We start from the raw sequence: 14,797 nt of genomic DNA, 5'->3' as shown, positions 1-14,797 counted from the left end.
TTTTTCTAAGTACTTGTTATTTAGCTTGCACAAGGATAATCATTTTATTCACCGAAGTTTGTTTTGAATGGTTTCAGCTTCTTTCCCAATTATATCTATACTCAGAGGTAAAGATTTGACATAATTTAGGATATCCAAATTCATATGCTATAGATTTCATATTTTGGTTATTATTAGTTGCTATTCTTCACATTTACATCTGTTGGTATAAATGCTGCTTCTTACAAAGCCCTGTGCCGACAGAAAATGTGTATAAAGGCCTAATATATGAAAGGTTTGGCAAAATGGTTCCTGTAGTAATTATTATGTAGCTTAAGAAGACGTATTTGGCTGCTTATCTAGAATTAATATGAACATAGAGAAGGGATAAGACATCTATCTCCCTCCAAAAGTACGAGGCACTTTGATACATTCATTCTGTTGGGTTTTGTTTTGTTTTGTTTTTAAACAGAAGACTTTTTTTCCCCCCTCTGAACTCTTATATCCCTGGCCAAACGGATTTCAGTTGATGAATGAATATAGTTCTGACATGGATGTTGGTTGGTGTTTTCATTTACATTAATGAGTAGATGAAAGTGAAAATCAAGAAGACATATGTTGAAAATTATTTGTTCATAAGTGACAAGAGCAGTTTATTTGCTGAATTGGATTTCAAATACTGGAAGAAAATTGTACTATTCACAATTGAGTGACTATATCCAGCAAATTTTTAAATTTAATCTGCATTGTTAACATTTTCTCCTTCACTGTCATAAGTTGAGTCAATAAAACAATAAATCAAATCAAATCAAGTCAAATATTCTGGTACTTTTGATTAAAAACAGTTGTATTGCTAAGTAGTCACGACTCTTCTCATCTTACATGTTTGCATAAGATGGCTTACTAGTGGTGACTACCACTAGAGGTGGTCCATGTTTGGTCATCTGCTAAGCAGAAGACTTTATAAATAAATATATATTTGTGTGTGTGTGTGTGTGTGTGATACCTACTAAGTTGCTTATGTGATATGATGTAAGGTTTGTAAGATATCTAACTAAAATCACCTTAGATATACTAGACAAAATATTTATAAACAGATTATCAATTTATTGTACAAAAAGCAATCCAAAGAAATACATCTTCTTTTTTAAATGGTTTTTCCAAAATTTTAAGCAGAAATTAGCCTTTACCACTACTTAGAAGTATTTCACTGAAATGCTTTTGGAAATCCATTTTTTATTAGTTATCTGTTTTGATAGTGTGCCACAGAAGGTTTTATCTTTCATTGTACATTTCTTAAAAGGTTAATGGAAAGATTTGCTGTAATACTTTATTGTTTGTCACTGGGAGAACTCCGTCACTTCTATTTAAAATTAAGTCAGCAGCAACAAATAGCATTAGACATGATTGTTGTTAACCTCTTTAGAAATTAGCATGCCACCGGGCAGAGATATAATTGATAAGCCACAGAGAAGGTCTGTACTTAAACAGTAGGGTTAATGAATGTCTTTCTTTTTTCTTCTTCCTTTACCTTCTTTTGGCCTTTAAAGTTGCAGTTAGCTTAGGCTGTTTGAAATTATTTTCTTTGAATTTGTTGTGACATTGTTTTAATTGAATGAAGCTGCAGAACTAGCATGATAAATCAACACAGAATGAATTTTAATGCAAGGCAAACGATATTAACTTGGAAATTGGTTGCAGTAGACAAAGCAGCTGCTATGATTAATTTTTTTTCATTCTCTACTTACACCATTTTGAGAAGGATGACCTTGATGGTTTCAATTGTATTAGAGTCTTGGTGGTATGCACTTTAACACATTTGAGCTGTTTTTTGCTGGTTGTGATGCAGTAGAGATTGGTTCATTTTTAAGGTTAGGAAAATTTTGTTACAGATTTAATATGTTGGTTTTGACTGGCTCTAAAACATTTTTTATTTAGTAAATAATAATTGGGAGGATTACTTAGCTATGCTACAAGTCTTTTTCTATGTAATCTTAATGCTGTGGCTTTAGCAAAAGAGATTTAATATGTGAAAAGAATAGAATGTGCCAAAGAGGGTCTTCTCAGTGTTCCTGTGTCATGAAGTGGAGGCCAACTACTTTGACAGAGGACACAAATAAAAACAATTGCATATTAGTTATTTGAAGTGCTGAAGTACCTCCATTCGTAATGCATTTTTCCAGACATTCTTAGCCATGTTTGAGATACATAATGTATATCCACTATGTGAGTTACTTTGGAGAAAGATGTGTATAGAGCACAACTATTATTGAGGAAGAGCTGGCAAAAGCTATTTATTTTAAGAAGCAGTCAGGGTAACAGATAGAGTAAAGGCATTTTCAGGTTTCTTGAGAGCAAGGAGAATTTCTCCTCTTCCTGCTCCTCCACCTCCTCCTTTTTAAAAAATTCCTAGTATCTCTTTCACTCTTTACCCCATAGCAAGCCTTGAATACATGTTTCATTAAGTTGATTTGAAAATGAAAGGTTGTTTCCTATTGTACCGAAAAATACTGAAACCAAACAAAATGAGTGAGGGATAGGATATGGAAATTCTCATCTCTGTTCAGGTTGTTTGAGGGCAGGAGAGGGAGGGAAGTTCTATAGAATCTGTAATGATATACACAGGTGGAGTTGGCAAGTTTCAGAAAAGTAGGAAGAGTTTGCTCTAAATGAAAATAGAACCAGTCCATTTGATTGATTTTCTGTGATATGTCTTTTTTTTCTTTCTCAGACCCTTATTCTAATATATTTTTACCCCGTACTGCCTGAAGTTAGTTCTAGATCTACTTAGATTTAAAGACAACCTCTTAAAAAATTTCCTGGACTTCGCTGTTAAGTACTAAGGGTAATTCAGACCAGCTGAGCAGTTCCAGCAATATAGGACACAGAAGGAAAAAACGTCTGCTTGCATGCATCAGAAACCCTGCAAGATTGTGAAGAATTGCTAATTCAGGATCCTAGGAAGGACAAAGAATCAAGAGGATGTAAGCCTAGCTTTGGGGAACTCCTTTTCCTCTAGGTAGGTTTGCTGAATCTGGAGAGGACAGCTCAGAGTCTGAACTTTGAGGGACATAGATTGAATAGGTTATAACCTACTTATGTGAACTGCTCCCCATCCCCAGTCTTTGCTTTGGGTAGGGATCTGATATGTGTGCATTCTAGGGGTAAGAGTGAACCCTAATTTCCTAGGCCCTTATACGCTCTGCATGTCAACATGAAAATCATCTCAACCTTAGTAAGCAAAATTGTATTGAGGTGATCTTAGGTTGCTAGTTAACAGTAGGTTCCTGTCAGAAGCTGACATATTCTCTCTGGAAGAAGGTAACATCATCTTAGGACTTATATTATTTCTGTAAGCTATTTAGCAAATACATTGTCTGGCACATACTAGAAAACAACCACACACACAAGAATGTAAGATGACATTAACAAACATCTGAAGAAACAACGAGACAAACAAATCCACTAGGACTCTAGATATTAGAATTATTTAGACCCAGACTTCATAAGAGTTATGCTTAGTATGTGTAAGGAGACAAAAGACAAGTTGGAGAAAAATGGCAGAGAAATGTGAACTTAGAAAAGTCAAACTGAATATGGCAGAGAAAGAGAAAATATAAAAGAAAAATCAAACTGAAAAATTCCTTAACTGGAATTAATAAGTTTAACAGAAGATTCGAAACTTTTGAGGAGAGAATTAGTGAACTGGAAGGTAGCTCAGTAGAAAACTAGTATGGAAAGGCAGAGGGGTAGAAAAACTAGGAGAAAATGTGAAAAATGAAAGAAATGCAGTGAGAAAGTCTAATATATGTAATATGACTATTAGGAGAACAGGAGAGAGAGAATGGGACAGAGCCAGTGTATAAGAGGAGTGTGGTTAAGAACTTTCAAACCAAAGAAATGAAGTCACATATTTATGGAATCTGAACCTTAAAGTCAAAAGCATACTTAGGCACATCACAGTAAAACTGCTGAAAACCAGTGTTGAGGAGGAAATCTTAAAAGTAGCAAAAAGAGAGAAAAGGTTACTTTTAAAGGAACAACAGTTAAGTCTTCTAGCTCATCTCTCAGAAGTAGCAGAGAGAATCAGAAGACAGAGGAAGATAACATCTTTAAGGTGCTGAAAGAAAAATAGCTGCCAAACTAGAATTCTGTACCCATCAGAAATAACACATTCTCAGATAAGGAAAACTGAGAGACTTCATCACCAGAAGGCTTTCACTGAAGAAAATACTGAAGGGTGTTTTTCAGGCAGAAGAAAAGTGACCCTAATTGGAAAGTTGAAAACATAGGAAGGAATAAAAAGCAATGAAAATGGAAAATGCATGGGTAAATCTAAATGTACACTATCTGTATAGAGTCCTGTTGAGTTAAATAAATATATATATATAAATATATATAGTTAAATATAAATATGTAAAATTTGGAAAACAGCTAATGGTATATAAACTATGTTAGGCTAAGTGGTATTAAATAGTCTGGGTTCCTTGCATTGTGTGGGAAAGGGTGGAAATGTGAATTAGCATCAGTGTTTGATAATTCATTGATGCATGTCTAGGGTAGGTGAGCATACAACTTTCAAGCTAATAGAAAGGAACAATGAAATGAGAAAACATTTGCATCTGTGTACACCCCATCACTCCCCAGGAAGGGAGGCACGAAAGAAAATAAACGGAAGCATAAAAGAGGTAGGGCATATGTAGAAAGCACTTACTAGGAAGGTGGATACAAACCATACAGTGTAAATGGGCTAAGTTTTCCAGTTACAATTCAAAGATTGCAAGATTGGATGAAGAAACACAACTCATCTAGATGCTGTTTAAAGGAGTTCTATTTAAAATACAAGCATAACAAAGAATTGAAAGTAACAGAATTGAGAAAGATATATCGTGAAAAAGCAAACAAATTTTATATCGCTATGCTGTTATCTAGGCTTAATGGCAAAAGGTATTATTAGAGATAAAGAAGCCTACTTCATTATGACAGAAGGATATAATTTTGTATATAAAATAATAGTCTTTAAACATATAAAGCAAAAATAGAACTAAAAGGAGAAATAGACAAAAGTTAATCACAGAGGAATTTGCATGCTTTTTGAACACCCATGGAATATTTAGAAAAACTGACCATGTGCTATGATCAAAAGCAAGTCTGAACAAGTATTATAGGATTGATATTATACATAGTATTATTTTTATTACAATGTAGGAAGTTAGAAATCAATAACAAAGATAGGAAATTCTTATATGTTTGAAATGAGAAAAATACATTTAAATATTCAATAACCATCAAATTATTTGGCCTGAATGATAGTGGAGATACTACATATCAAAACTTTGGGATACAGCTGAAGCTAGCTTAGAGGAATACTTAAAGCTTTAAAAGTATATATATTAGAAAAGAAGAAAGGGTGCAATAAGCTAAGCATTCAGTTTATGATGTTGGAAAAAGTACAGCAGATTAAACTTAAAAGAAGTAGAAGGAGGGAATAAAGTTAAGAGCAGAAATTGATTTAAGATCCCCCCAGAACCACCACAGAATGAAGATAATCAGTGTATTGGATGGCTATCTGCATAATAATGGACTACCCCAAAAACTTATTTTGAAACAACCACCATCTGTTTAGCTCCTGCATGTCTTCTGCATGCTGGTCCTTTAGGCTGGGTTCAGCAAAGCAGTTCTGATCTGCATCTGCAGTCAGCTGTGGGTTAGCCAGGCACCTCTGTATTAGTTACCTGGCCGTAGACTGGGTGGGACATTGATGGTGACTATAGGTTCCTTGTCTTTCATTCTCAAGTACTGAATGGGTTAGTCTGAGATTGTTTACAGGGGAATAGTAGGGCTCTAAGAGAGTAAATGCAGTAAGATTGAGACTTAGGCTTTTAACACACATATTATTCTTTTCATGCATTGGAAAGCCAGTCACAATGCTAGCCCAGACTCAAGAGGTGAGAGGAGCTGCAAATTTACACTGCAGGTAGCATAGATTACCTTTAGAGGTGGATGGGTAATTGTGGCCATTTTTGAAACCAGTCTACCCCAGTCAGCAAAAGCAAAAGTAAATTCTTTGAAAAGACTGGTTTGGTAGACTAACCAAGAGAAAGGAAGACATAGATAAGCAATCAGGAATGAAGAGGGGACATTGCTACTGATGCTGTAGATATTAAAAAGAAAAGTAGACAAAAGCTTGATATCAAAAAATTTGAAAATTTAAACAATATGGACATATTTCTAGATAAACACAAGATACCAAGATTGACATATGCCGGAATAGAAAGTCTGAATTAAATAACTGAATCCACAATTGAAACCTTGCACAGAGAAAAAAAACTCTAGGCCCAGGTGGCTTGGCCACTGATTTCTCTTCAGCATTTAAGGAAGAAATAACACAAGTTAGCTTTTGCAGGCTAATCCAAAGAGTAGAAAAAGGGGGAATATATCCCAACACATTTTGAGGCCAGAATAATCTTGATGCCAAAACCCCAAGAAACATATTATGAAAAAGGAAAATTACAAGCCAGTTCTGTTTGTGAATGTAAATGTAAAAAAATCATCACCAAAGTGCTAGCAAACTGAACCTGGTGATTTATAATAAAGTATACTACATCATGATCAAGTTTATTGTAGAACTGAAAGGTTGGTTTAACATTCATAATGAATTGTAATCCACTCCCTGCATTATCAGAATAAAGGAGAAATACTATGATTGTCTCAACAGATAGTGAAGAAATGTGATACATTTAAACATCCACTCATGATTAAAAAAAAAAACAAAACAACTCTTAGCAAACTGGGGAATAGAAGGGAATTTTCTTAATCTGGCAAAATGTACATGAAGTCTGCAGATTACTTCAGACTTTATAGTGAACTGTTGAAAACTTTTTTCTTGAAATCTGGAACAAGTCAAGGATGATACGTTTATTTGACTTTGAACTCAAGATGTGCTGGCCAGTGCTGTAATGATGGCAAGAAAAAGAAAAAATTTGATTGACAGTTACATATTTTTTCCTTTCTGTTATTTGCAAGTGATATGACTATTTACCAAAAGAATCCAAAAGAACCGACAGAAAAATTATGAGAATTAAGAATGAAGAAACAGGGTTGCTGAGTACGAGGTATGACACAGAAAAATCAATTATGCATTCATATATAAAAAACAAAAATGAAATAAAAATATGATTTACACTAGTAAAAATGAACCGCTCAATGTCTAGGAATAAATCTAACAAAAAACGAGTAAAGGCACAATAAAAAAAGCTTTGTATTCTTGAGAGAAATCAAAGAATACCTAACCAAGTGACAGAATTATACCATATTCATGGTTCTGAAGATTCTGTTATAGTATCCCAATTAAAATTATTGCTAATATCATTTTAGAAATTGACCAGCTATTTCTAAAATCTGTATGGAAGCGCAGAGGCTGAGATACTCTTGAAAGAAGAGCAAGCTGAGATACTCTTGAAAGAAGAGCAAGGTGAAAGGTATACTGCATATTAAGGTTTTAAAAAATAGTTATACAGTGTGATAGTAAACCAAGGGTAAACAGGTAGATTAATAAAATAGAGAACCTAGAGGCAGACCCTGCTGTAGAGCAGTTGGAAAAGGGTAGTCTCTTCAGTAAAATGTACTAGGACAGTAGGGTATCTACATGAGAGAAAAAAATAAAAGGTTGTTTTCTCATGGCAGACATCATTTCCTGGTACACTGTAAACAAATATGAAAGTCATAACAATAAATCTTCTAGAAATTGATACAGAAGGATATCTTGATGACCCTGAGATGGGGAAAGACTTCTTTTAAATAGGACACAGAAAACACTAACTGCTAAGAGAAGACTAATAACTTGAACTGCATTAAAATTAAATGTAATTTATTTCAATTCAGTCTGATTAAATTAAGTCATCACACGACACCATTAAAGATCAAAATGGCAAGCCACTGGATGAGAAAAGGTATTTGCTACACATGTAACCACAAAGTAGAAAGTAATAAAGTTAAACAACACAATAGAAAAATAGTCTGGAAACTTCAAATGTGCTTCAAAAAACATATTTGACCAAAAACATAAGAAGTGTTGGAGATGTGGATGAAAACAAACGCCTCTCGTCTATTGGGAATATAAATGTGTTCAACCAGCAAGTAGTTTAACTTATCTACTGAAGGAGGTTTTAGGAATATTAATCTCCTTTACCAGCAGTCTTTTCCCTAAAGGAACAGTCCCTTGTCCTGCTTCTTTATTTTGTACACTCTTGCATGTTAGAGCCTTCCTCAAGCCTTTGGTGAACCTTCTTTGTCTATATGTATTTAAGTATGAAGCACTAAGAATTTGAATTAGAAGCTTGTGTTCCTGAACTGGGCTTGCTCACTGCCTGGTTATTGGTGTTCTCTGGGCAGGGATTGGTCAGTTGTTCTGTATATCATTTCCGTCTTTTCTTTCAGGTTTTCTGCAGAACTTTGTGTCTGAGTGTCAGGTCTCTCAGGAGTTTTGTAGGGCAGATTTGCTATGTTCTGTGGACATTCTGAGCTGCATTGTTGATTGAGGGACTGAGGTTTCCTAAAGTGAATTTGTAGTGGATTTTGTAGGCTGTTTGTTGTGCGCTATATGGTGGACTTTGTATTGGATTCTTTATATATATGGTGCTGTACACACATGCACTCTTCATTACAGCAATAGCAGATAGTATTGTCTCCATTACATGATTGAGGCTTACTTTATGTGACTTTCAAATTCCTAATTACTATTTTGTATTGGAGCTTGGATACCAGTTGGGATCTATGTGCTTTCAGAGTTTAAACATGTAATCATAGTATAGTACTTCAGTTTATTTAGATTGGAGGGAGATATGGGAAGGAGTTTCAGGACTGGATGACTGCAGGGGTTTAGTTCCGGTAAAGAGGTAGATTAAGTACTGTATGCCAGAGAGCTAGGCAGGGATTAAGGATTTTATTTGAATATAAAGAGATGGCTCAGGCAAATTTCAGAACTTGGAATCTTGTAGAGCTAGATCAAGGATCTGAGAGTCTCAATTTGGGATGGAAAAATTTATATCGTAATCCTCTGAGGGAAGAGGGCTTTTCTTCCATCTTTATGCATGTACTATTCTTTCATTTGGAAATCTCTTTTGTAAGATGTGGCAGTGCTGGTGAGCAGCTTAGGCAAAGTTAAAAGTCATTGGAGTACAGAAGATTGAAAAAGTGCCCTGGCTTCTTAAGTCCTGACAGCAGTAAATTCTGGCATATTGAGATTATGTAATGATACACTGGCAGTAGGATTAAAATGCAAAAAAAAAGTAGGAAGCATAAGAATCAGTAACCTATTTGATTGAATAGTAAAAACCACCCATGGGTCTCTGTGGAACTGATAGTATAAACATTATTTTTATTTTGTCTTTTATGCAGATTACATGTAAATGAGGAAAATTTACCTTTCAGTATTCAGTCAATCTATTCTTGCCATTGGCTTTTTTTTTTTTTAATTGAGTTATGTGTATGAGTGCTTGAAGTTTCTGTGGAAGGATGAATAATTATTTATACAATTATTTTTATCAATGTCCTATTCGTGATAAGAGTTAAGGTTCTTTGTCAAAGTAGTAGTGTAAGCTAAAGGTAGAAACGGAAAGTAGAAAGGAAAATAAGGATGCAGATGTAAAATTGTGCAAGAAACGTAGTGAAAAAAATGTAGAGTCTCATGACTTAAATATTTAGTATAGGGTAGAATCCAAATTTGGCCATCAGTGTTGTGGCAGCCAACCGCAGAATACAGTTCTTTCTGAACAGTTGCTTTGGAGGAAGTAGAACTTAGATAAATAAGACAGGAATTTTCCCCAAGGATTTCTGTGAAAAAGGCAGCCACTGTTTAACATAATGAACTGTTCCCTGGACCCTGTCATAAAGGATTTTGTAGAAGGGATTTGCATTCTTGGGTGGCCCCAAGGTTTTTGTCAAACTCTTTAATATATTCTGGTTTAGATTACATGTTGACGGGCAATTGAGTATATAGTACCTGTTTTAGGTAGATACTGTTGTTCCTAATCCATAATTTGTAGTTAATACATATGAAAATAATTAATACATATGAAAATCTCAAGCTAAATCATGAGTTGCTGTAATTACACTGCCAAACTTGGCAAGAAATACATAAGATTTTATTTCAATTTAGTATTTTTAAAAATCTAACTTGAGAAAGTAAATATGTACTTTAACATAACTTTAAGTGAATAATGTATGGTGATTTTTTTTTCCCCCCAGTTTAATTTTGTTGGGAGAATCCTTGGACCTAGAGGACTTACTGCTAAACAGCTTGAAGCAGAAACAGGATGTAAGATAATGGTCCGAGGCAAAGGCTCAATGAGGGATAAAAAGAAGGTAAGTACTTGAAAATGGAGCAGTTATTTATGTGAATAATTTATTTATACTTTTGAATTTTAATAACAAAATATCTAGATCCTAAAGCACTATACCTTATTTCATGTCAGAAACTTTTGAACTTTTTAAAGGTGTTGTCATAATTTTCCCTTTTTGATTATCATTATTTTTCATTTAGCCAACTGATATCAATCAGTCCATCATATGAACTTTGGTTTTTACACTTGAGAGTGCCAGTTTGGAAATTAGTCAGACAGTAATGTTGTATATATAAAAAATGTAACTTAAACTTTGAAAAATGTAAAATGTTTCTTTCGATGAGATTTAAATGAGAAGAATCAAATGAATAACTTTCAGTGCCTGTCATCTCATCAAGAGAGTTAGTAAGCATAGGAAAAAAAAGTTTATGACTAGCCATATGAGACTTATTTTGGTTTTTACCAACATTTTGTGTTGATTTCTTTTCTAGACATTTTACTTTAAAGTATATTGTTCCTGCCTCCTGCTTTTTTTTTTTCTTTGGCCACTGCTTGTTTTTCTAGTTTAATTAATAAACATCTGATTACCTACTTTAAATATTGTTTTTAGGAAGGTTTATTTGCCTTGTTTCCTTTTATCCACTGATGTTATAAGGCAGAATACTTTTGAAATTTCTATCTGTGTAAGAAATGTTTTAAAAATAACCTATATTTTGATTGGCAGAATTAAATTTATTGTTAGGAAGGGTTTGTTGTTTGTTTTTTAAATACACTGCCTTGAAAGGGATATCAAATGATAGACCTGTGGTCAGCTTATGATAGAGCATGTACATTGAATCACTTTGTGGAGCTTATGGAATGAACACCAGACCTGTAACGTATTCTGACTTCATGCTGATATGCTTCTTTTTGAGCTTCTCACTTCATTTCATTTAAGCTCTCCCATGAGCTGACTGGATCTCAATCATTTTCTCTCGTTATAGACAAATAATGACTTAGTAGTTAAGTTGGGAGAGGCCCTTAATAATATTAATTATCTTTAAATCTTATTATAAGCTGTTCTTGTCAGCTGAGTAGAAAGATATTTTGAGGCAAGCATGTGAGTTTTCCCTGACCATATTTAGCTGTTGTATTTAAAACAATTTTTTTTTATTAGAATCTTAAAAAAACTTAAGCATATTGTGAATCAGCTGAGTGGCAATCTTGTATTGCCATGCAGTTTTGGTTCCCATGTTTATACTTATGGTTGCCTTGCATTAAGTAATGCTAATTTAATAGCCTTGGGACAATGAGATGAACTCTCAACAACTGAAGGACAAACATATCTTCACCAAAAGATTAGCGTATCCATCAGTTAAACAAGTTATTATATCAGTCAGTTAACAAAGCATGTTTTGCCTTCTCCTCAGCCTTTGTTAGTTCTGTAGTAATGGCCTTCCACTTACTCCACTTACACACTCAGAGACACTGAGGATTAGAGCTTAGAGCTGTGTAATGAGACATCATGAGTTCTGTTTTCAGTTAAGTTGAACTTCGTAGCCTGAAGAACATTTTTCTGCTGTCATTTTGGCAGATTAGAGTGGTTAAGAGAGTAAGCTCTATAAGCATCTTGCTTTTGTTTGAATCTTGGTTCTATCACTTAGCTTTTTGATGGTAGCAAATTACTCCATCTTTTTGTGCCATATAAAGTAGGGGTGGTGACGTCACTTCTCGTGGTGATTGTGAGGGTGAAAGCAGTTGTAAAGCTCTTAGAATAGTGTTGATACATAGTAATGACTCAATTAATGTTAATGATTGTTAATAAATTTTATATTAACATTATTAAGTAGTACATTTAATGTTTAAACTCTTATATTGTATCATGGGGGAATACTGCAGTTTTTTAAGCTTCGGAAATGACAATACTTTTGTTGTTGCTTTGTAACCTTTGAATATCCCATGTTCTCGTGGCTTTTCTGTTTTGTTTCTCTGGTGGCTGGTGTGTCCATATTCTATCTTGTCCGCTTTGTTCTTAAGCACAAATAGAAGCAGTTTGCACATTTTATTTTTTTAATTTTTACTGATGTCTAGTGAAATAAAAGAAGTTTTACAGATTATACATAATGCGTGAAAACAATAATAAATTAAAACACCAACAGAATTCTGACTGCAGATGATATTTTTAGTTTTATTAAAGTACTACAAATGAAGATACTTAGGGAATATCAAGTTAATTTGAATGGCTACTGTATGTTTGATATTATGGTGAAGAATTTGTGTGTAGATTTGTAATGCAAGAGTGTCTTCTGTAATCTTCATTTAAATCTGCACATAATAAATTGTCAACCAAGTCATTTTGGTTTATGCTGTAGTTACTTTGCTCGTTGAGTTCTTAAAAATGTTAATAAAAGTTAAGTCAGAGTGGAAGGTACTGTCATTTGTTGCTTCGCTATTATTTTGAGAAAGAACATGACAAATAGATCGGAGGCAAAAAGGAATATTGAAGTAAGTAATAAGGCTGATTAAGGTGTATTTCATGTGTTTAAAGGAAGACTTTGAACTTTTCTGCAGAGTTGTCAGTTTATGTAAAAGCTAAGAAAGCTAGAAAATAAATCTTAGTTTACTGACTGTCCAGGGTGTTAAGATGGAATACTGTTTGCTGATGTGTGTCCTTCACTGCCTGTCTGATAAACTCATCGTGGGCATACCATGTCTATTCTGTGGAGTGTTGCCGTGGTGCTTGATGGCACAGAGTAGGAACTGGAAAAAAATACCTGGAAAAGGAATGAATGTTTAGGTAATAAATGAAAGTCATAGATGCCCCCCGCTCTGCCCCATAAAAGATTTTGTAAATAGAGAAAATTATAAATCCTATGTGTTTTTAATTTTGGGAAGATAGGCAGTGCTGTATCATTCTGAGCTGTTGATTTTAAGCAAGGGAGTGAGTATGCCAGTGTAATTTTCATTCTCTTGGATTGGTATTCCGCATTATTGATGGGCACAACAGCACTGTCGTTGTATATAAATACCCAGGGGAATGATACTGGGTAACCTCATGGAGCCTAAGAGCAAGAACCGCACTCAGACTTCACAAGAGACTAAGGAGCCATGCTTGTGTTTCTGCTCCCCGCTCCCACCCAGAAAATGTGAAATGGGTGAAGTGTCTACAGTTGATCAAAGCTGGGTTAGTCAAATGTTGTGTCTTCTGGAAATTTCCGGTGAGACTCAGCAATTCTAGTTAGAGCTCTTTGCTTGAAATGAAGGGATGTGTACTCAGGGAATCAGATGGCCATTCTAGGGCTGCTAATAGCAGTGGACAGATGGTATTAACCACTTTCACCAAATGTGCAGTGTCTTATTCAGGCTGTGCAACAATCTCAAAAGATAGTTTCTATTCTTCTGACAGAAACAGAGTCTTAAAGAGGTCAAGTAACTTACTCAGTCCCTAATTTCTAACTAGTAACTACTCAGTATAAACATATATCTTGTTGGACATTGATATTCAGCTCTACAATTCATTCTCTTCATAATATGGGCCTTGAATTTAAAGTTAGATCGATGTGTAATACAGTTTTAATTCAGTTTTTAACTTTGTTTCCCAAATATATTTAACCATAGTCTCTCCTTTCTAAGAGATGTCGCTCTAACTTCTTGAGGAACTATAGTGTTGTATGGACCATGATCTATAAAATGTTATTAAAGAGGCATATTGTGTAATTGCAAACATAGGTAGAATTTCATAAGTTTTTTTACATGCCACTTTTCAGATATATTACACATTTTTCTTAAATATCTCTCATAGTCCTGTTAATTTCTTACGGTTCACATGTATTTTAACCAGTTAACATATGATATTTTTAGAAAAATTTAGAAGTGTATATGGTTTGAGAAAAAGTATAGGCACCTGATTCTATCAGTCTAGAGACTACTTTTGTCGACAGTTTTGGTCTATCTTCTTGTAGATCATTCTTCTTGCAGTTATATACACTTTTACATGTGTTATAGAAAGTGAATCTTACTACTTATGATGCTTTATAATTGGCATTTTCTCCTGCAACTCTGTACCCTGTCCTACGTCAGTTTAATTGACAAGTAATTGAGCTTTATAATATGTGAGACGTCATGCTGGGTGATAAGAAAGCACACTTAAAAGACTAGTGGGAAGTTGCTGTATAAGGAAGGGAGATCAACTGGTTGATGTGTGATGCCTTAGAGGTCCAGGACAGGAAGAGCAGGAGGGAGGAGCTATGGGGATATATGTATAAATACAGCTGATTCACTTTGGTGTACCTTAAAAACTGGTACAAGAGTGTAAAGGAATTATATTCCAATAAAGAGCTTAAAAAAAAAAACCACACACACACAAAAAATCGCACCATCAGATGGACCTTGAGGGCATTATACTTAGGGAAACACCCCAGACAGAGAAAGACAGATACTGTATGATCTCACTGACATGTGAAATCTGAAACAAAAAAATAAAACCCCAAACTAAA

At 34.4% G+C, this 14,797-nt stretch overlaps 1 protein-coding gene across 6 annotated transcripts in view; it reads left to right on the top strand.

Annotated features, from left to right (window-relative positions):
* Positions 1–14,797, top strand: part of QKI (QKI, KH domain containing RNA binding) — a 150,019-nt gene that overhangs the window by 50,934 nt on the left and 84,288 nt on the right. For all 6 annotated transcript variants that reach the window (XR_009054183.1, XM_057737629.1, XM_057737628.1 and 3 more), the window contains exon 3: positions 10,228–10,344. Coding sequence is in view for 5 of the 6 variants with exons in the window: in XM_057737629.1 (XP_057593612.1) it covers positions 10,228–10,344 (117 nt within the window). In the remaining variant the exon portion in view is untranslated. The remainder of the gene's footprint in view (positions 1–10,227; positions 10,345–14,797) is intronic.

This window comes from Hippopotamus amphibius, chromosome 6 (assembly GCF_030028045.1).
Source record: "Hippopotamus amphibius kiboko isolate mHipAmp2 chromosome 6, mHipAmp2.hap2, whole genome shotgun sequence".
NCBI classification, from domain to species: domain Eukaryota; kingdom Metazoa; phylum Chordata; class Mammalia; order Artiodactyla; family Hippopotamidae; genus Hippopotamus; species Hippopotamus amphibius.
This window is presented reverse-complemented; position numbering and strand designations above follow the sequence as displayed.